The sequence below is a fragment of the Heterocephalus glaber genome, unplaced genomic scaffold, assembly GCF_053883595.1.
Source record: "Heterocephalus glaber isolate CG9 unplaced genomic scaffold, H.glaber_assembly_v1.0 deba00000594, whole genome shotgun sequence".
Lineage (NCBI taxonomy): Eukaryota > Metazoa > Chordata > Mammalia > Rodentia > Bathyergidae > Heterocephalus > Heterocephalus glaber.
The window spans coordinates 20,159,246-20,179,736 of NW_028258151.1; the positions used below are offsets into that span (position 1 = coordinate 20,159,246).

The window sequence follows — 20,491 nt, forward strand, 5'->3', positions numbered from 1 at the left end:
ATGTTTGTCACTGTAAATCTGTATAAGCGTCCTGGGGCTGCTGTAACAAATGACCACGGACCAGGTAGCTTAAAGCAACAGATATTCATCTCCTCACAGCTCTGGAGGCCAAAGTCCAAGATCAAGGATCTCCAGGGCTGCATCTGTCCTGCCTCTTCCAACACTGGGGCTCCAGGCAGTCCCTACCTCTATGGTCACACAGTCGTCCCTCGTGTCTCTAATTTTAGCATATGTGCTGCCGAAGCGAGCACAGTCCCTTGTTTCTCTATGTGTCTGGGTCTCCTTCCCTCTTTCCTGTAAGGACATTGGTCACTGGGCAGATCCCTACTCCAGTGTGGCTCCAGCTTCCTTCCCTTGATTACATCTGCCAAGACCCAATTTCCAAACAAGGCAGAGATGTGGCAAAGGGCATCAGAGTCCCAAGGAGGAGGTCAAGGCCCTGACTTCCAGGGGAAGGCCCAGGTTCAGGTCTGGAGGCTGTGTTCAGACCTCCCTGAGGCATCACCTCCCGAGCCTGTGTTCTCCTTCACACAGTGGGGGTTAAACTGCCCCTCCAGGCCTGCTGGAAAACCAAATAAGACAAGTATTCCAGAAGCCCTGGCCTGCAGAGCTCTCCCCTCCACCCAGGAAGAAGTGGATAGAAAATTCCATTCAAAGGAATATGAGTTAGAAAGAGAAAAGAAATGACAACTAGTTTCAAATTTGCAAACCTGACAATTCCAACTGTCAACGGTGGTTGTCAGGTCTGCCCAGGACCCTGTGAAGCCCTTGATCCTGAACAACGTCGCCACTGAATCTATACCTGGCTGCTATGTATTTTTTTCAGATCTGCCATCATTTAAATGTTCCTTTTAAAAACTGAAAGAGAAGGCTGGGAATGTAACTGAGTGGCCCCGCACTTTCCTGGCAAACACAAGGTCCTGAGATTGATTCCTGGTACCAAGAAAAAAAAAAACTGAAAGAGAAGCTAGGCATAGTGACACACACCTGGAATCCCAGCTACTTGGGAAGCTGAGGTGGGAGGATCAACAGTTTAAGACCAGCCTAGGCAACTTATCATTACCCTGCCTCAAAAAAAAGCAAACAAACATAAAGGAAAAACTGATAGAGAAGCCTGCTGTGGCCCAGAGAGAGCCCTGAGCTTTGTTCTGAGTTTCTTTGGCTTTGCCACATGTTCAGGCAGTGCCAGCCGCTGCTGGGCACACAGTGGGTACTCCCTGGGGGAGGAGAAGGGCCTGTTAGTGCACCCCATCCCCATCTGCCCCCACAAACCATCCAGATGCCCCAAGTGTAGCCTTGGTGGGTGATGTTGACCACATCCCCCTTACCCCCAGATCCGGGGGACCCTGAAGAGCTGGACCAAGCTATGGTGCGTGCTGAAACCAGGGGTGCTGCTCATCTACAAGACACCCAAGGTGGGTCAGTGGGTGGGCACTGTGCTGCTGCACTGCTGCGAGCTCATCGAGCGCCCCTCCAAGAAGGATGGCTTCTGCTTCAAACTTTTTCACCCGCTTGACCAGTCCATCTGGGCCATGAAGGTATGAAGAAGGGGATGGGGGAGGTGGGGCCTTAGAACCAAGAGGCTCCTCCTGGAGCTGCAGCAGTGGGGGGCAGGCTCCCAAGTGGGCCATCAGCAACAGCTGTGTGTGGATAGGGGTCCGGAGAGTCTGCTTCTCTGAGCATCAAGCAGGGCTGAGGATCAGACATGGTCACCCATCCACTGTGGGTCCCACAGCCTCTGGCAGGCTTTGGGGATGAAGTCGCCATGAACCCCTTGTCTAGCCACTATCCAGTGGGAGGACAGAACTGCTCCTGACCCAGACCTCAGCCCTCATAATGGGCATCAACTGGGGCAAGTGTCTCAGGGAAAATCCAGAACACGCTGTTATGTTTGGATTTCAGAGAAACACTGGAAATTTTTAGCAAAGATTCTGATTTATGATGAGGTCACACCCAGATGGGTAAACCCATCACGTCAAAAATGCCTTTACCATATCTCCCCTACTGAACGTTCTAGCTGAGCCTCCGCGGTCTTCAGCATGCTCAGAATGCTTGCATTCGCTCACAGTTGTCTGACATAAGGCCGACTTGATGATAAAGTGTTGACTACCTCATGGTATTATTGAATACTGCGCTAAAAGTGAAAATTGGAATGGTCATATGAGAACTCTTTCACACCATCATAAAATCAAAATATCATGTCAAACCATTGTAAGTCTGGAATGGTCTTGTAAGTATATTCCGGGTACTGTACTACATGGGACGTATTTATCCTGAAAAGCTCTTCATTATTTCTCTGAGATTCAAATTCACCTGGGCATCCTGGATTTGCATTTGTTGATTCTGGCTCCCCAAATCAGAGAGCTCAGACCTGGAGAGCTGAGGGCAGAGGCTCCAGCTAAGAAAGGGACAGAGTTCCTGCCTGGCCCTCTCGCTGCCTGCCATATCTGCCAGGCCCGGTGCCTGACTTGCACGTCTCTGCCTCTCCAGGGCCCCAAAGGCGAGAGTGTGGGCTCCATCACACAGCCCCTCCCCAGCAGCTACCTGATCTTCAGGGCCGCCTCTGAGTCAGATGGTGAGTCCCCCCCATCCTGGGTGTCTGTCCCCCGTGACTCCCAGAAGTCCAGGGAGCTGGGTTTTAGGGTCTCTGATATCACCAGCGAGACAACCTCAAGTCTTGGGCAAGCCCAGGTGTGGACCAGGTGGGCCTCTTGCACACTTGTGCACCTGTCTGAGCCTCAGTCTCTCCGTGGGTAATTGTAACTAACAGTGTCTGTTGCCCCAATAGTATGAGAATCCAAGGGCTTTAGGAAAGCAACAAAATGACAGTAACTAAACTCCACCACAGTAGGTTCTGCTGTCATCATTCATATTTGACAGATGAGGAAACTGACGCATGGGTAGTCCCCTGGGGAGAGAGTGCTAGGTTCCAGGTATGCTGAATTTCCCCTGACCCCGAGACAACTTGCAACTTGCTTGTGAGCACTGAATAGTGGCTCTCACAGCTGCAGCCATGAGGATCATTGTAACTACTAGGATTCATTCTCAAGTGATCACTCTCTAACCAGGGCAGTGTGTCCTCCTCACCTACGGCTACCTGGCTCTGACTTTGGCTTTGTTCTTTCCTGACTAGGATTCCTGCTCATATTCTATCTGCTTGTACCATGTTGCCCCCTAGTGGTCAAATGCCACACCCACACTCCCTTCTCTGGCCAACCTGAGTCCATTTAATGTCATTAGGTCCCATTAATATTACTATCATTTCCTCATTCTGGGCCTGTCCCACCTGAGCCCTGGAGTGGACAGGGAAGCCCTTGTCCTCATGGGACCTACAATCTTGGAGGGCAAAGGGAAGGTGAGCAACAAACCATCAGACAACGCTAAAGCCCAAGAGGAGTCCCTGATTTGCAGGGGCCAAGATTTAGGTGTCCACAGCCCCTGTAGGCATCAAGGTGAGCTTCCTGGAGGAGGAAGAGGATGCCTTGGAGTGGAGTTCAAAGGGTGTGTAACATTATCTAGTCCTTTGTGTTAAGCACAAAACTCGTGTTCAGGGACCCTGGCCAGCGCGCCAGCAGTGACCTTCCCAGCTCTCTGCTTCGTGTGCTGCTCACCCATAATCCTCCCAGTCTATGCACGTGTCCAGCCCAGGCTGCAATAAACCGCAGCAAGAGGGAAGCACTGGCAAACCAGGAGCCACTGTCCATCCCAGTAGCCCCTCCCTACATTTCCCAGTGTCCCCCAGTGCCATACCCTCAGAAATGCTCCACCAAGAGCCAGTGTCCTGGTTTAAGTAGGGAAAGAAACTCCCGATTTCCAAGAACATCATGAGGGAAAAGCTTGGAGAAGTAAGAACTCTACGTCCTGTCAGGAGGGTGTGGCTAGGAGGGGTGGGAATTTCCCTGTAGGAGGTGGGGCTCGGGGCTGGAGAGGCAGGCAGGGGAGACTTACCGGGCTCACCCTGTAACTCCCTCTCCTGTTCCTCGCAGGTCGCTGCTGGCTGGACGCCCTGGAGCTGGCTCTGCGCTGCTCCAGCCTGCTGCGACTGAGCTCCTGCAAGCAGAGCCGAGATGGGGAGCCAGAGCCAGGGTCCTCGCCTGACGGGTCGCCATCCTCGGTCTACGGGCTGCCTGCATCGGTGGCCATCCACCCTGACCAGGACCTGTTCCCGTGAGCTGGGCCGGGTGTCCTGCAGGTGGGAGCAGGGGAGGGAGCGACCCAAGCCCTGGCACATCAGCTTCTTCATTTATGCAGTGGGGCCGATGGTGTCCAGCTCAGTAGTGGAGGAATTAAATGCAGAACCGTGTGTAAAGCACCTGCGTTGAGGGATGCCCAGAGCCCCGGTGGGCGTGTGTGCCTGGAGCTCACCTGTGACCTTGTGCTGTGGGCGTGTCCACCTTCCAGGCTGAACGGGTCTTCCCTGGAGAACCACCTGGAGAACGACGGGTTCTCGGACAAGTCTGAGCGAGAAAATGCTGAAGACTCAGATGCAGAGACCCAGGACCTGAGCCGGAAGACCAATGAGAGCGGGAGTGACCAGTCTGAGGGCCCTGGGGGGCCACGGAAAGGGACCTCCTATGTGGAGCAGGTCCAGGAAGAGCTTGCGGAGGTGAGAGCCGGGGAAACCTGCAGCAGAGGGGCAGGGAGAGAGCAATCAGGGTCTGGGGAGGGGTCTCCCAGGCCTTTATGCCACCCACCACAACCCGTGTGGGTGGCAGCTGGGCCTTTATGGATGAACACCATTCCTTTTGCTAAACCCAGCACCCCTGGTATGGAATGTAGGGATGGAGGAGATGTAGGCGTGGGGCAGAGTTTTGCAGAGGTAATAGGCAAGGTCCTGGGGCTGGAGTGGGCTGAACACACTGTGGTGCGAGAGCAGCAGGGTTCGCTGTGGCCCCCATTCTGCTCTCTCTCTCTTAGGTTTGCTGAGGATGTAGACAGCCCTGAATTCAGGTTCCTACCCTCCCCACACCAACCTTGTCCACTCTGTAAAGGAGGAGGACACCAGTCCTGTGACCTGGGTTTCTGTGAGGCCTAAGTCTAGAGGTGGGGACCCTGGGCTCAGGCTGTCCCCGAGGGCCCGGGCATACCCTCAGCACCTGCAGCTCAGCCGCACTAAAGGATGAAGGGTTTGGGGTTCCAGCCAAGTCCAGTTATGCCCACAGGCCTAGAAGCTGCAGAGCCCTCCCAGCAGTGACAACAGAAAAACTGCCGGTTCTCAGGGAGAAGGCTCTTGGCCTTGGGTAGCACTCTGCCAGGGCCAGGGGCTCACTGGATGGCCCTGTCCTGTGAGCACAGCACAGAGCCTGCCCTCCTGGCTGTCTCCAGACAGCTCTGCCACCCTTTAGAGATCTTTCTGCTCACCTGCAGGTTGGTGGAGGGCACACACAGGCCCTGCCTCCTGCCCCCACCACAGGGTCAAAAGCGAAAGCCCAAGGCCCAGTAACTCCACGATATTTATTTGGTAGCTGTGATGAGGGTGAGAGGTGGTGGAAAAGAAAAGGAGGGCGTGCAGGGCAGCTCCCACTCCTCGCTCTATGACATGCAGACGAGGAAGAGACTGATGTAAGCCCAGGTCTTTCGGAGGTGGTGGGGCAGCTATGGCAGATTGTGGCGCAGGCTTTGTGTGTGTGTATCTCCGCATTCCTCCGGGTTTATATTAGATACCTAAAGCTTTGTGTATGACAACTATCCCTCAATAAAGTGGTTAAAAACAACAAAAAGGTTAATATTTTTCTCCAGTGGAGGAGCAGGTTTGCAGTACCCCTCTCATTGGGCAGCTGTGAGGTTTGAGGAGCCAAGGCTTTCCTGTGGCCTGGACCCAGAGGCCCATGGGAAGGGCTTCTGCCTCCCTGTGGGGCCATCACTGAAGTCCACAGATGGGTTCCAGCTACTAAGTCAGGCCCGACCCCTCCTGAATTTGGGGGATTCACACAGGGCAAGGAGAGACCCCAGGTCTGCCAGCTGGAGGTGGCATAAGTGACCTGGGCAGGGCCAGTGGCCCCTTCTGGAAAGATGGGCACCTTGAGGAGGGAGGATCAGATGCAGCCAGTCAGGCTCTTAAGGTGCAGGGCCCAGGTCAGGGTCCACACCCAGGTCGGGGGACAGGTGTTACCCCAACCCCACCCCACATCTCCTCCAGCCGGGGCCAGCTACTCTGTCCTGCCCCAGTCCATCTCCTCAGGCAGCACAAAGTGGAGCCACCTTTGCAGCTCCCCAGGACCTGACCGTGTCTTCTGCTGCAGCTGGGTGAGGTGTCCCAGGTAGAGACGGTGTCAGAGGAAAACAAGAACCTGATGTGGGTGCTCCTGCGGCAGCTGCGGCCTGGCATGGACCTGTCACGTGTGGTGCTGCCCACCTTCGTGCTGGAGCCGCGCTCCTTCCTCAACAAGCTCTCGGACTACTACTACCACGCCGACCTGCTGTCCAGGTGCGAGGCCGGCCAGGGAGGGAAGCCTGCAGCCCTGCAACCCATGGAGGACCCCAGTGCCCAGCAGGGGGTGCCATAGGGTCCCCACACTTGGGAGCCAAGCAGAGGGTGCACAGCAGGATGCAAGCATCTATTCTTGGAGATGGCAGTGGTACCCTGATGACCCCGAGCCTGTGGCTTTCTCTCTGCCCCCACGTGAGAGGAGCTCTGGCACTTTCTAGAGGATTCCCCTGCTTCGGGGCTGCATGGCAGGATCAGCAGAGGGTGTCCAGAGCAGCAGGGCCAGGGTAGCCTCTCGCAGCTGCATGGACAGAGACTGGAATGCTCAGAGGGTGAGGGGAGGAGGGAGCGTACTAGGAGCCCTGTGTGGACTCAGAGCCCCCAACTCCACACAGGGCTGCGGTGGAGGACAGCGCCTATGGCCGCATCAAGCTCGTGCTGCGGTGGTACCTGTCTGGCTTCTACAAGAAGCCCAAGGTGAGAGGCAGCCGTGGGGAGGACACTGCAGCCAGGGGTCTGTCCTCAGCCCTCATCCCCAGGATCTGAGTCCCTGTGCCACTTCCTACCCCCATAGCATTGAAAGATCCTGGTCATCCCTGCCATGGCTCCAGGTCCTCAGAAATGGAGTCCCTCTGACCTCCCATGGAGAGGCCTTCTGGATTCCTCAAGCCAGGCCCCCAAAGGTTGTCCCTGTTCCCTGAAAGACCCAAGCTGGAGCCCTTCCCCTCCTCCAGGGAAACAGCCTCAGGCTGTGTTAGAGACTGCAACACACACAACGGGGCCAGGAAACAGCTTCTGGCCTCAACCTCAAGGTAACCTTAGGTTTTCATAATTCCTGGTCACTGACTCCTTTTTAAGGATCTCAAACTCGGGACTCAGCTGACAGCAGAACTGCCCTGGTTGTAGTGGGGGGGAGGGGTCTGCAGCTCTATCCACTGCTGGGATCCTGCCAGGACCCCTGGGGGTCCATAGGACACACGTTCTAATTCCACTTCTTCATTGCACAAATGGGGAAACTGAGGCCCAGAGAGGGGAAGGGACCACCCCAGACTCACAGAGAGTCTGGGGTGAGGCCAGGTCTTCCCACTGCCTGGTGTGTCCTGAGCTGAGCTTAAACAGGCCATGCATGGGCTATACCAAAAGTCCAGGGAGAGCTGAAAAGTGCACAGGGTATCCCGAGGCTGTCCCCCAAAAATGTAAGCCATAGGCAGAGTAAACTTTCCAGAGCAGAAGTAGGGTGCTGGTCCCAGATACTGGCAGCAAACCAGGCTCCCTCCTAGAGATGGGTGCAGCCTGCCACACTGTCCCTCTGTCCACCCTGCCCTGCACAGGCCCATGGCCTGGCCCTGCTCAGAGGCACTTTCCTGCTCGGTTCCTCCAATGCATTTCTGTGCTTTCCCTGCAGGGAATCAAGAAGCCCTACAACCCCATCCTGGGGGAGACCTTCCGCTGCTGCTGGCTCCACCCCCAGACCAACAGCCACACCTTCTACATAGCAGAGCAGGCAAGGCCCCACCTAAGCAGGCCCTGGGGGTGGGGAGGCAGGCCTAGCAGTTGCCAGGGCAGGTCTGACCTTTGCCCCATATCCTACCAGTGGGAAGGGCATATAGATTCTCCCAGAAGGTGCAAACACAGCATCATGTCTCCCAAGGAAGGGGGCAACCCATCCTGCTTCCCAAGGATCACTCCAGAGTAGATCAGGGATTCAAGTCTTCCCAGGCTTGTGATTCAGGCCCTGCTCCCCTGGAATTCCCTGAGGATGCCCTGAATGCCTGCTCCTGGATCTGGGAGGGATGTGAAGATGCCCTTTTGCTCCCTGGGATTGTCCTTCCTGGACATTTCCAGAGCCTCTTCTCTGGCCATAGGTGTCTCACCACCCACCCGTGTCTGCCTTCCACATCAGCAACCGGAAGGACGGCTTCTGCATGAGTGGGAGCATCACGGCCAAGTCCCGGTTCTACGGTGAGGGGGCTCGACTGGGCCCTTCTTGACCCTTGGGCAAGTGGGGGGGAGACATCGCCCCAGGACCTGAAGCCGCAGAGGTCCCTTCATGCCAGGAGCCATGCCAGTGGTAAAATTGCTCAGACCCTTGATTGGACAAGTCTCTCAGCAGAGAGTGGGCCCTTGTTGCAGGAGAACAAGAGAGCAGAGCTAAGCTGTCCAGTTCCAGAGTCACTGGCATGTGTGGTCCTTTAAATTGATTAAAATAGCCTTTGGCTCAGTGGTAGAGCGCTTACCTAGCATGCATGAGGCCTGGAGGCCTGGGTTCCATCCCCAGCACTGAATGAGTAGATAGAGAGATAGATAGGAAATAAAACTGAAAGCCCAGCTCAGTCCTTCAGTTGCATGGGCCACATCACATGTTGTCAGTAGCCATACCTGGCTGGTGGCCACTGCATGGGACAGGTAGGGTGGAACAGTCTGTTATCGCAGAAAGGTTCAGTGCCTCCCCTGGACCTGGCAGCCTGATGTGTAGAAAGTGTCCATTTCCGTCTCCCCATCAGGCATACCTTGTTTACTGCTATCACCTGTGGGCAGGTGTGAGCTGAGTGCCCCCATGTGCCCAGCTTCCTGTGAGGGGTGACAGTGGCCTCTGTGCTCAACCTCAGCTTACCTTTTCTACCCTATGCTCCTGTCCTGGTAGTGGCTGTGATTCCTGGTCCCAGGTGAGGTGCCTCCCACAACAGTACTGTTTAAAATGCAAGAAGGACTCAGCCCGGAGGCTCCACCTCAGAAGCCCTGACCTAGTAACTGAAATAAACTGTTAACATGCAGCAAGTTATGTAACCACTTCTTAGGGCAGCTGATGCATGAACTGGGCAGGGCTGTAACAGAACCTGAGGCTTAGAGAGGGTAAGTGACTCACCCACAGCCGCACAGCTGGAGATACCAGGAGCTCTTGCACCTGTTGGAAGGGAGCTCAGGTCCTCTGACTTCAGGGGTGGCCTGAGTGCCAAGTAGCTGTCTGTGCTCACTGGTCCCTGTCTCTATCTCTGTAGGAAACTCACTGTCAGCTCTCCTGGATGGCAAGGCCACACTCACCTTCCTGAACCGAGCAGAGGACTACACCCTCACCATGCCCTATGCCCACTGCAGAGGTGAGCACTTCCCACCCCCAGGACGGAGCCCAGGCTGCCCCTTTGGAATGCAGTGGGTGCTAAGGGCTTTTGTTTCTGTTTGAAGATATCCTTATTTCCCCTTTTTTCATCAGTGATCTTTAAAGCTGAGTGTGTAATTCCAGGTAGTGTTTTCTCCTTTTTATAAACAGTCTTTAATTTCCTTCTGGCTCCCATTGTGATTGGTGATCAATTGGCTGTCAGTCTCTATTACCGTAGCTGTTTTGCTCTGTATCCAGTTTTAAGATCAATGTCTTTGGTGTTCTGAAGTCTCACTGCTGTGTCAAAGTTTTCACTTATTGTTTATGTTTTAGTTAGTAGCCTTTGATTTTTAACAGTAGTTTTAGGTTTACAGAAAAATTGAGCAGAAGGTACAGAGCTCCCATTACTCCCTACACACACACACACACACACACACACAGAGCAAGCTTCCCCCATCATTAACATCAACCATTAGTATGGTACATTTGTTACAACTCATGAGCTGATATTGATAAATTATTAGCTGAAGTTCATGGTTTCTGTTAGGGTCATTCTTTGTGTAGTACTTTCTCGGAGTTCTGACAAATGTATAATGTCATGGACCCACCATTACAGCATCACAGAATAAATTCACCTTCCTAAAATTCTCTTATGATTAGATACTCATGGATTAATCCACCTGGTCATCTCTCCTCTCCCAGCCTCTGGAAAAGACTGATCTTTTTAATGTCACCATAGTTTTGCCTTTCCCAGAATGCCATGTAGTTGGAATTACACTGCATGTCGCCTTTTTGGATTGGCCTCTTTTACTATGCATTATTTTCAGTATTCCTCCATGTCTTTAACTTCTTCATATCTCTGAGTTTCTTTTTTTATTTTTGCACCTTAAAGGTTTTGGTTGGTTGGGTTTTTTCTTTGATCTCTTAAACCTGAGGTTCCATGGCTTTGATCAATCCTGGAAATTTTTAGCCATTATTTTTTTGCTTTTTTTTTTGGTACCAGGGATCAAACTCGGGTCCTTGTGCTTGCACAGCAGGTGGCGAAACCACTGAGCTAAATCCCCGGCCCATTATTTTTTAATACTACTTCACTCCAAATTTCTTTGTTTTTCCTTCTAGAATCCCATAAGACATGTCCAAAACAGACTTCTGTCCCTTGTATCCTCTAATGATTCTCTCCTATATCTTTGCATTCTCCATAATTTCTTTAGTTCTGTCTTCAACTCTTCCTGATGCTTAATTCATCCATGGATTTTTCAATTTCACTGGAGTTCGTTTTTTACCCCAGAAGTTCTACTTGATTCTGTTTCTGACCTGCCTGTTCTTTATGCTTATACCTTGTTCTATGGTCATGTGTACCGTCTCTTTTGATGACTCCTTAAGCGGTGTAAACAATTTTACCTTCTCTATTTAGTAATTCTAATGTTGTAATGTGTTGGCTGCTGTATCTCCACTTCCCACACAGATGCCTTTAAAAACGCTCATAAATACTTCTTCAATGTATGACTGTAGATGTGATGGATGACCTTGGAGATACGAGGTGGGAAATGCCAAATGTTTCATGTAGTCACAGTAGAAGGAAGGAGATTCGCAGATCTCTAAGGTGTCAGTGGAACCCAAGAGCCAGCTGTGGCCCCTTCTGGCCCAAGATGGGACAATATAATTTTGCTGGGAGCTTTTCCTGGTTTGCCATAGTAGGCCACATAGGAAGTGTCCGTGTCGATCCCAAACTCACCTCACACATTGTTTTGGTTTTGTTTGTAACCTCAGCACCAAGGCCAGTGACCGTGTTCCTTTGGCTCTCCCTTCGCTGTGATCAGTCTTGCTGCAGCTCTCCTTCTACTGAGGGAGCCGTGACAGTCACCGCTTTGTGGGGATGTCTGGGTACAGACTCTCCTTGCTGTTGTGGCCAGGATCTGTCCACTGCTTCCTACAGGGCCGCCAACCCGAGGTCTCAGATCTGAAAGTACTCCTTGTCCTCCTCTCATCATACTCATCCCCTGTCTCTCTCCTCGTCCTGGTCTGTCTTCCTCCTCCTCCTCATCTTCCTTGTCTTACCTTCTCCACCGCCTCTTTCCTCCTCTTCTTCCTCCTGTCTTCTTCCACTTCTTTCTATGTCTTTCTCCTCCGTCTCCCTCCTCTTTCTCCTCCTCTTCCTCATCTTCCTTTCTCCTCCTCTTGAGTCTCACTCCTTGTCTGCCACCTTTTTCTCATCATCTCCTGCACCTCCTATGCTCCTTTTCTTCCCTCTTTTTCCTCCCCTCCTCCTCCTCCTTTTACTCCCTCTCTCTACTGGCCATCCTCTTCCTCTCCTATATACCCCTCTTGCACCTTCTCATCCTCCTTGTTCATTTTTTCCTCCAGAGAATTTCCCTTTTATTTGTCTTCATCTGTTCATCTACTTGATCTATGGAAGCTCTATCACATTCAGCCCAGTTTTTGTGACAAGGCCCTTCACAGGGCCCAGTGGCATTCCAGGGGCACAGCACCTGGCCCCTGCTGTGTTTGCGACATTAATGCATTAAATCTATGCCTTATCTGCTGGTCTGTTGGGCTTTGCAGGAGGACCAGATCCTTCTTACCCTTTTTTTTGAAATCTGGAGGAAGCTTCTCGAAAGAGAAACTGCCCTTATCTCCTGCGTGGTTACCCAGGAGGTTCGGTTCATTTTGAGAATAAATGCCAGATTCTTTCTCTTTTTTAAATAGTGACTTTGTCCCCTGGCATCCTCCAAAGGTTTCCTTGTTAAGGTCATACTGCTGTATGATGTGACAGGAACAGACCTGAAGATTTCAGGACATTCCAATTATTGTCCTCATTGAGACTCAGATTGTCCCAGCTCGGGCCTGAGAATGCCGCGTTGGCTTTTGGGTCCTATCTACACTCTAGAGCAGTGGTCCCCACCCTTTTTGGCACCAGAAACTGGTTTCATGGACGATAATGTTTCCCCAGACCAGAGGTTAGGAGTGGTTTGGGAATGATTCGAGCATGTTACATTTATTCTGCACTTTATTTCTGTTGTTATCATATTGCAATATATAATGAAATAATTATACAGCTCATCGTAATTCAGAATCAGCAGAAGCCCTGGGCTGTTTTCCTGCAATTAGATGTTCCTATCAACTCATTTGCTACTCTAAAGCCTCCCACCAGATGCAGCTTGTCACCTGACACAAAGGCTGCAAGCAATTAAGATACTATGATCTCTATGCACTCAGAACTCTCTGTAATGTTATTCTCTATTTGCAGTCACTCTCCAGCACTAGCATCACCACCTCAGCTCCACCTCAGATCATCAAGCAGTAGGTTCTCATAAGGAGCATGAAACCTAGATCCCTCATTTGTGGAGTTCACAGTCAGGTTCAAACTCAACTTTGAGAATCTAATGCTGCAGGGGCCAGGGATTTAGCGCAATGGTTCTGCCACCTGCTTTGCAAGCACAAGGACCCCAGTTCGATCTCCAGTACCAAAAAAAAAAAAAAATTTAATCAAGAGAATCTAATGCTGCCAATCATCTGACAGGAAGTGGAGCTCAGGCAATAATTGATAGGGAGCAGCTGTCAATACAGATGAAGCTTCACTCACTCACTTGCTGCTTACCTCCTGCTGTGGGGACCCCTGCCCCAGAGCTTTCTGACCTTTCCTTCTGCAGTAGTCCTATGACCCCATGAGCATGTGGACATTTCTCACTGCAGACATCTTCAGGGAACACTAGTTCCCTCCAGTAGGAAATATAGTCTGTATTAATCACCCTTCCATTGCTGGGACAAAATACCTGAAATACAACTTAAAGGAGAAAAGAGTTTACTTTGGCCCACAATTTCAGAGATTTTTTAAGCTCATGATCTGCTGGCTCTAGGGCAGGAATATCATGGTAAAGGTTATGGCAGAAGAAAACTGCTCAACTCATGGTGTCCAGAAAACAAAGAGAGAAAAGGTTGGGGGAGCCCGGATGAGAGATAAGCTCTCCAAAGGCACCCCCACTGACCCACCTCCTCCCACTGGACCCCTCATCCTAATACCTCATTCAGCTATGAAGTTATTGCCCCATGATCTCCTCACCTTGTGATCCTACTTGTGAATACATGAGCTCTTGGGGGTGCATTTTAGGTCCAAACTATTAACAGAAACCACAATCTAGAGGTCGTATTTTGTAATATTTTTTATTGTGGTAAAATCCATAAACTTTGCTCTCTTGATCACCCTGCAGTGCGCCATCCAGGGGTATTAACACATGTATCACAGTTGTAGCCATCACAACCATCCATCTCCAGATCTGTTTTTTAGGGGTAGCTTGGTCATTGTCACCAGGGCTTTCCAGTGAGCCGAGCTTAGAAACCTTTCTCATTTTAGAAATACAGTAGAGGGGCTGGGGATTTAGCTCAGCGGTTTCGCTGCCTGCTGCGCAAGCGCAAGGACCTGAGTTCGATCCCCAGTACCCTAAAAAAAAAAAAAAGAAAAGAAATACAGTAGATCTGAGTTCACACTTACTCTTCCTATCCAGGTTCAAGATGGCAGATTGGGGCTGTCCCCTTGCCCTGGCATCTGATCTCTATTCTCCACACCAAAAACCGAGCTCGAGCCACAGCCACAGCTACTTTTGCATCCTAAACCCCATCACACATGCAGCAATCTCAGAAAAGCCAGAGTCACGGTATCGTGAGTGAAAACAGGTGTAGCTTGATTTTAGAATAGTGTTTGTCCTAAGTATATCCCACTGGGATTTTCAGAGTCACCCGGCATAGGTTCCCTCCAAGATCAGGCCACCAACTGATACCCAGTTCTGGTTTTGAGGATTCTTCAAATCAAAAGTAAAGTTTGGAAGAAAAAAAAAAAAGTAAAATTTGGGTTTCATTTTACTTTTGATTTCCAGGAACTACTTTTTAAATTTTTTATTATTATGTAAGTATCAACCCAGTTCCAAAGTCTAAACCACAAAATAAGGTGCAGGAAAAATCTGCATCTCTCTGGGACTCCAAACCCTGACAGAGGATGGGCGCCTGCGCTCACACTGAGTTGTCTCTGGCTTCCCTCACCGCCAATGTGACCTGGCAACCCCTCAGCAGCACAGGGACCCTCCAGGTTCTTCCTATCCCATTTGCTGTCCTATACGTGGGCCAGGGTACACAGCTAGTCACCTAAGGAAGGTTGGGTCTGTTTCAAACTTTCAGCTGTTACAAATAGCTTGTGTTATTTTGGGGAACTCAGCAGAGGGTGCAGGCAGCTTCTGGACCTGAACAGAGGCACTGGCAAAGACAGAGACCCCTTCCTGGGGATGGTTACTGAGGGAATGGCATGCCCCTGAGCTCTGTGGTTGAAAGACTCTCCCCACATGTGTTCTCCCAGAGCACCTGCCCACTCCATGCTCCTTTTGGCCCTCCTGGGGTCTGACATGGGCCTCCCAGGGACCGGGGCTGCTAGATCTCAATCCCGACACGGCTACATTTCAGGGCTCCTATATGGCACCATGACCCTGGAGCTGGGGGGGAAGGTGACCATCGCCTGCGAGAAGAACAACCTCCAAGTTGAGCTGGACTTCAAGCTCAAGGTAGTGGGCACTGCCTGGGGGAGGCAGGCCTGAAGTTCAGGCCAGGGAAGGACCAAGGCTTTGGGGATCCCCTCTTCACTCCAGGGAAGTGTACCTAAGCAGGCAGCTCTGTACATCTCCATGGGACAGATAGGACCCAGAGAGAGAAAGGGGATGCCTTCAGGTCACACAGCAGGGCCAGAACAGACCTAGGTCTTGTCCCCATGATGGTGACCCTGTAGGCTTGAGCTCAGGCTGAGACCTTTGGGAGAGGGTGATGTCCTCTGGCTTTGGGCCTCCTCCTGGCTCACAGGCACCCATCTGTCCCGGTGTCCCCCGCAGCCTTTCTTTGGGGGCAGCACCCACATCAACCAGATCTCAGGAAAGATCATGTCTGGAGAGGAGGTCTTGGCACGTCTCACTGGACACTGGGTAAGGGATGTCTTCTGGGGCACACCTGGTTGGGCCCTGGGGTGGTCATCATGGGCTCAGCTCTAACACCACCTGGCCATCTGGGGCAGGACAGAGACGTGTTTATCAAGGAGGAGGGCAGCGGAAACTCCGAGCTCTTCTGGACCCCGAGCAAGGAGGTCCAAGCACAGCGGTTGAAGCGGCACACAGTGCTATTTGAAGAACAGACAGAGCTAGAGTCCGAGAGGTGAGTCCTAACTCATGCCAAGAGAACCCACTGACCACAGCCTGTCATGACCAAGCAGGAAGGTTGGCAGGGTCACAGTGCCCTGAGCACGTTCCAAGATGCCCCTGGCAGGGAGGACAGGCCCCTCAAGGCAGACCATAAGTCCTACTGACAACAGCTAGAGGGAGGGGGTCTTCGTCACTGTCAGCAGGTGACCATCAGCTCCACAGGGAAGTCTCTCCAGGCAGGAAGTGAAGAAAAGTTCTCAGATCAACAAAACGGTGCCCTGAGAGACACAGCTCTCTGCAAACTAGTGAGTTCCCTATAGCTAGAAGCAGTCTGAGTCTCCCTCCCAGTTCAGAGGGGCCCTGATTCCACCCTGCCGAGGGGACATGGCCAATTAGGCCCTCAGCTCAGGGCAGGTCCCCGGCCCTGCAGGCTCTGGCAGCATGTCACTAGGGCCATCCTCGAAGGTGACCAGCACAAGGCCACACAGGAGAAGTTCATACTGGAGGAGGCACAGCGGCAGCGTTCCCGCGAGCGCCAGCAGAACCTCACCCCTTGGAAGCCGCAACTCTTCCACCTGGATCCGCTCACTCAGGAGTGGCGCTACCGATATGAAAAGTGAGCATGGCATGCGACAGCCCCTGTGCCTTGCATTGTGACCAGGCCTAGCAGACTACCCAGGCTTGAGAAGACCACAGGGGCTCCCACTTCCCTTTCTTACCCCAGCCTGTCTCCTGGAGGCACAGTGATGGGAGTGGGAGGGGAGATGGGCCCTGCCACGCCCCCACATGGGACGCCCTGGGAGGCTCCACCCACCCTAGGGAAGCTGAGGGTTGGGCCTGGACAGAGCCCCTTTCTTTGAGGTCCACAAAGGTCACCATTTCTGCTGATGGATGCCCTGTGGACCCTCCAGCCACAGGCCCTGGGACCCGCTGAAGGACATAGCCCAGTTTGAGCAGGATGGAGTTCTGCACACCCTAGAGCGAGAGACCATGGCCCATCAGACCACTTTCCTGGGCAGCCCAGGCTCTGGGCACAAGGTCAGTGCCCCCAGGGCCCTGGCCAGGCTCCCTAGCTGCAGGTGTGGCTGCCACCTACACCCTTACTCCCCACCCAACCCTCCTCCCTCTATGCCCTGCTCTGCCATCCTCCCAACTTCTGCCTTGCAGTGGCCTCTGCTGGCCCCAGCCCCTCCTGCTCAGCACGGGACCCAAGATGCCTGCATTTGCAGGATGCTTGGGTTGTTGGGCCTCACTGTGCAGGGCTCTGAGTAGGGTCTTCTGGCTCCTACTCATCACCTTCTTCCATGTTAGTAGCCACAGAATCCCATTCTTCAGATGAGGACACTGGGGCCCAAGGCAGCCTAGGTGCTGCAAGGTAGGAAGAGAAACCAGCGTTTGCACATATCTGGGCCCTGGAAAGGGTATGAGGGGATGCAGGGCAGCTCCGGGAAGAAATGAGGAGGGTCAGGCCCTGGCAGGAAGTATGCCTTTGCAGATGCCTGAGACTTCCATGGATACCCTATCTGGCAGTGCCCAGGTCCAGCGGTCTGTGTCCCAGGTGTGAACAGCATCTGCTGTGTGCTGGCCAGTGCGTGCAGAGGCATTACCACTTATTGGCCCTCAGCCCTGCAGAGGGCAGCAGCAGCAGTAAGTTAGGACAGAGCCCAGAACAGCTTCCACACCAGAGTGGAGGTTCAGACCTCCTCTGTCCAACTCTAAAACCACTGGATTTATTCACTTGTGTTCCACCAACTCTGGCCAGCACTGTCCTGACGTAAACAGGCCATCATATCCTTAAGGAGCCCATCCTGGTGTCTATGGGCTCTGGGCAGAAGCAACTCCATCTCTCTGCAGAGGCCTGGCCCAGATCGGCGACTCCGCAAGGCCAGTGACCAGCCCTCAGGCCACAGCCAGGTCACCGAGAGCAGCGGCTCCACGCCTGAGTCCTGCCCAGAGCTCTCAGATGAGGATGGCGACTTTGTTCCTGGTAAGCCCTCCTTGGACAGACCTGAAGCTTGCCTGGCAGGCACCTTGACATAACCCGGTAAGGAGGTTGGGAGGTGGCTGGCTGCCTCCAGGCCCTTAGCAGGATGGGAAGGCCAGGGGAATGCCTTCCTGGGATCCAAGTGCATCTTTGTTTGCCTTTGGCAAACTGAGCCTCAGTTTCCTCCTCTGAAAAATGGGCTGAGGAGGGTTGTAGCAGGGGAGGGGGAGCAGACTCAGGCCACAGTTTGCTGAGCTGCAGGGGCAGTGTAGAGCGTGTCTGTCATCCTGCCCCCACCCCTGCTGGTCCATCTTCTGCTTCGTTGTCACTGGGGCCTGTGTCTCACCACAGTCTTCAGGGTTTGTTAGAGGCCACTGGGCCTGGGAGTCCCTCCAGAAACTTCCTCCTCACCTCTCCTGCCTCTCTGTGTCTGTGGCTAATTCCTGGGCATGTCAGGGCCAGGATGCCTGCTAGTGTGAGATCCACTGACCCTGCTTCTCTCCTCCTTGCCTGTGTCCTCCCTTCCCCACGGGCATCCAGGCAGTGACAGCCCATGCCCTCGGTGCAGGAGGGAGGTGCACCGGCTGCAGGCCCTGCAGGAGGCTGTGTTGTCCATCCAGGAGGCCCAGCAGGAGCTGCACAGGTAGGCCAGGCTCCAGACAGAGACACAGGTGGTGAGAGGGTGACCAGGGAAGCCTGGGGCCTACAAAGGTGTAGCTGACTTCATATGGGAGCTCAGCTGTGGGGGCAGAGGCCCAGCTCTCCAGCTACACAGGAAGTGGGTCTGAATAAACTGGGTGGCTCCTATTATCAGAACTTGAGCTGCAGATTTCAAAGAGCTTAGAGTTTGGGGCTGGGCTTAGGCCTGGGCATAAGTGTGGCCCCAGGAGAGATCTGGAAGCAGGATGCCAGCAGCCCACAGCTCAGGCTAGATCTGACAGCCACAGAACCAACTGGGAAAGGGCATAGTATAACTCAGACCAGGGCTAAGATCTGAGAACCTAGAGGACCACTGGTGTAAGTTCTTCAAAGGCCAGAAAGCCTGGGGTCCTGATGTTCGAGGGCAGGAAAAAATGATATCTCAGCTCCAGAAAGAGGAAGTCCTTTCTTTTGCCTTGTCTTCTCCTGCCTTGCTGATCCCATAGTGTGCTACCTGCACCAAGCAAGCATGGCTCTTCCCCACTCCTCAGCAAAGTGCAGGTCACTGTCCTCTAGAGACATACAGACATCTCTGGTCTAGGAGGGTGGCCATGCAGGCCAGTATAGCATCCACTTTGTCATTGCAGGCACCTCTCGGCCATGCTGAGCTGTGCAGTGCGGACCAGGCAGGCACCACCCTCAGGCCTCCTGCACAGGCCCCACTCCTGGTTCCTGCTCTGCGTGTTCCTGGCCTGTCAGCTGCTCATCAACTATGCCCTCAAATAAGAGCCCTCTGGCAGTGGGACATGGCTTACAGAACTCCAGCAGCCCAGCTCTCCCTTCCAGGCACCCAGCACTTTAAGCCAGCCCCGTGGAGGCAGAGAGGCTCAATAGGCATGGCCACTGTGACAGAGGGGCCATGCCCAAAGGACAGCAGACAGGCCCTGTGGCCATCAGTGCACTGCAGCCTGGAGTGTGTGGCCCTCTAGGGGAGGCAGTGGCCTTTGCAGGAGACCATGGGCCTTGCCTGCAGTGTCCTCTGCTCAGCGCTGGCCTTAATGCTAAAGCCAAATGCAGCTTCTGTCCTGAGGGATGCCCTGGTCCTCTTGCCTCATCATTCTCAATCCAGCCCACATGGCATCTATGCATGTGGGGTGGGAGGCCCGTCTAGATGTTGGACAGTCACACCCAGTGGCAGTGAGTGAGCACGGTTTAGAGGAGCAAGGCAGGACACCCAGAAGTCCCCAGGGCTTGACCTCCAAGATACACAGACCTGCCTTCCTGGGACCCTGCCCAAAATTCTGAGGTCACCCTGGAGGGACCTCCAGTGGACCCTTCGGCAGGCTGGGGCTGCTCTGGGGAAGACAGTGGGGCTTTTATTCTGCCACTGTGCTGTTTGGACAGCAGCCAAGTACAGGTAGGTACCAGGACTCTCCTCAACCCCACAGTGGGAGGAGCCTGCTTGTGCAGGGGATGTGCCCAGCCTACCCTGAATGTGAGCATGTGCCCAGGAGCAGGGCACAGGAGGTGGCTCTGAAGTCAAGAAGGCTCAAGCTTGCCACTTTGCAGTCTTCCCATTTGTTTTACACTTTTTTAATACACATAATAATTGCAATATTTTAGGCCTCTGCTAGCAGAGAGCCTCAGGGCCCAGTTCCTGTGTCAATGGCACTCTGTGTGTATGCACGTGTGCGTGTGTGAGCATCTACACATATTTACATTTGGAGCCTTAAACTACTTTGTGGGTGCTGTCTCTACATAACTAATTCTTCCATTTTCCTCGTTTTGTACCCATGTTCTTGTCTGTCCCCCTCCCCGATCTGGGGACATGTCTATGCTCCATGCCTTGAAATAAACGGACACATGTGTTGTGTGTTCTCTTCTTGGGGACTTCTGGAAACAAGGGGGTCTTCCTGGGGACAGATTCCAAACTGGAGAGAGGCTATCCAAGAGGTAGGAGGAGGCTGTGGGTCTGAAGAGGCGGAGATGACGGAAAGTGTAGGGATGGCCATGGAGGGCTGCCTGTCAAAGGTGAGGAGGATGGAAGCTGTCAGAGGGGGAAGGAGAGGCTTCGGGGAAGGGAGGACGCCGGAGGTGCTGTCCCAGTGGTAGAAGGGGCTGTAGCAGGTGGGGGTTGTCTGAGTTGAGACGACTGTTGGGGTGGAGGTTGTCTA

At 53.1% G+C, this 20,491-nt stretch overlaps 1 protein-coding gene across 4 annotated transcripts in view; it reads left to right on the top strand.

Annotated features, from left to right (window-relative positions):
- Osbpl5 (oxysterol binding protein like 5) overlaps positions 1-20,186 on the top strand; it is a 59,974-nt gene extending 39,788 nt beyond the window's left edge. For 3 of the 4 annotated variants that reach the window (XM_004852130.4, XM_087205483.1, XM_021264443.2), the window contains 17 exons: positions 1,335-1,538; positions 2,491-2,575; positions 3,987-4,167; positions 4,402-4,606; positions 6,243-6,427; positions 6,823-6,904; positions 7,833-7,931; positions 8,293-8,389; positions 9,427-9,525; positions 14,973-15,070; positions 15,392-15,481; positions 15,571-15,707; positions 16,125-16,310; positions 16,606-16,732; positions 17,549-17,681; positions 18,219-18,321; positions 18,965-20,186. In XM_004852130.4, the coding sequence (XP_004852187.1) occupies positions 1,335-1,538; positions 2,491-2,575; positions 3,987-4,167; positions 4,402-4,606; positions 6,243-6,427; positions 6,823-6,904; positions 7,833-7,931; positions 8,293-8,389; positions 9,427-9,525; positions 14,973-15,070; positions 15,392-15,481; positions 15,571-15,707; positions 16,125-16,310; positions 16,606-16,732; positions 17,549-17,681; positions 18,219-18,321; positions 18,965-19,103 (2,250 nt within the window). In that variant the 3' untranslated portion in view covers positions 19,104-20,186. The remainder of the gene's footprint in view (positions 1-1,334; positions 1,539-2,490; positions 2,576-3,986; positions 4,168-4,401; positions 4,607-6,242; positions 6,428-6,822; positions 6,905-7,832; positions 7,932-8,292; positions 8,390-9,426; positions 9,526-14,972; positions 15,071-15,391; positions 15,482-15,570; positions 15,708-16,124; positions 16,311-16,605; positions 16,733-17,548; positions 17,682-18,218; positions 18,322-18,964) is intronic. The other variant, XM_021264444.2, reaches the window with a different exon arrangement.
- Positions 20,187-20,491: the final 305 nt, after the last annotated feature.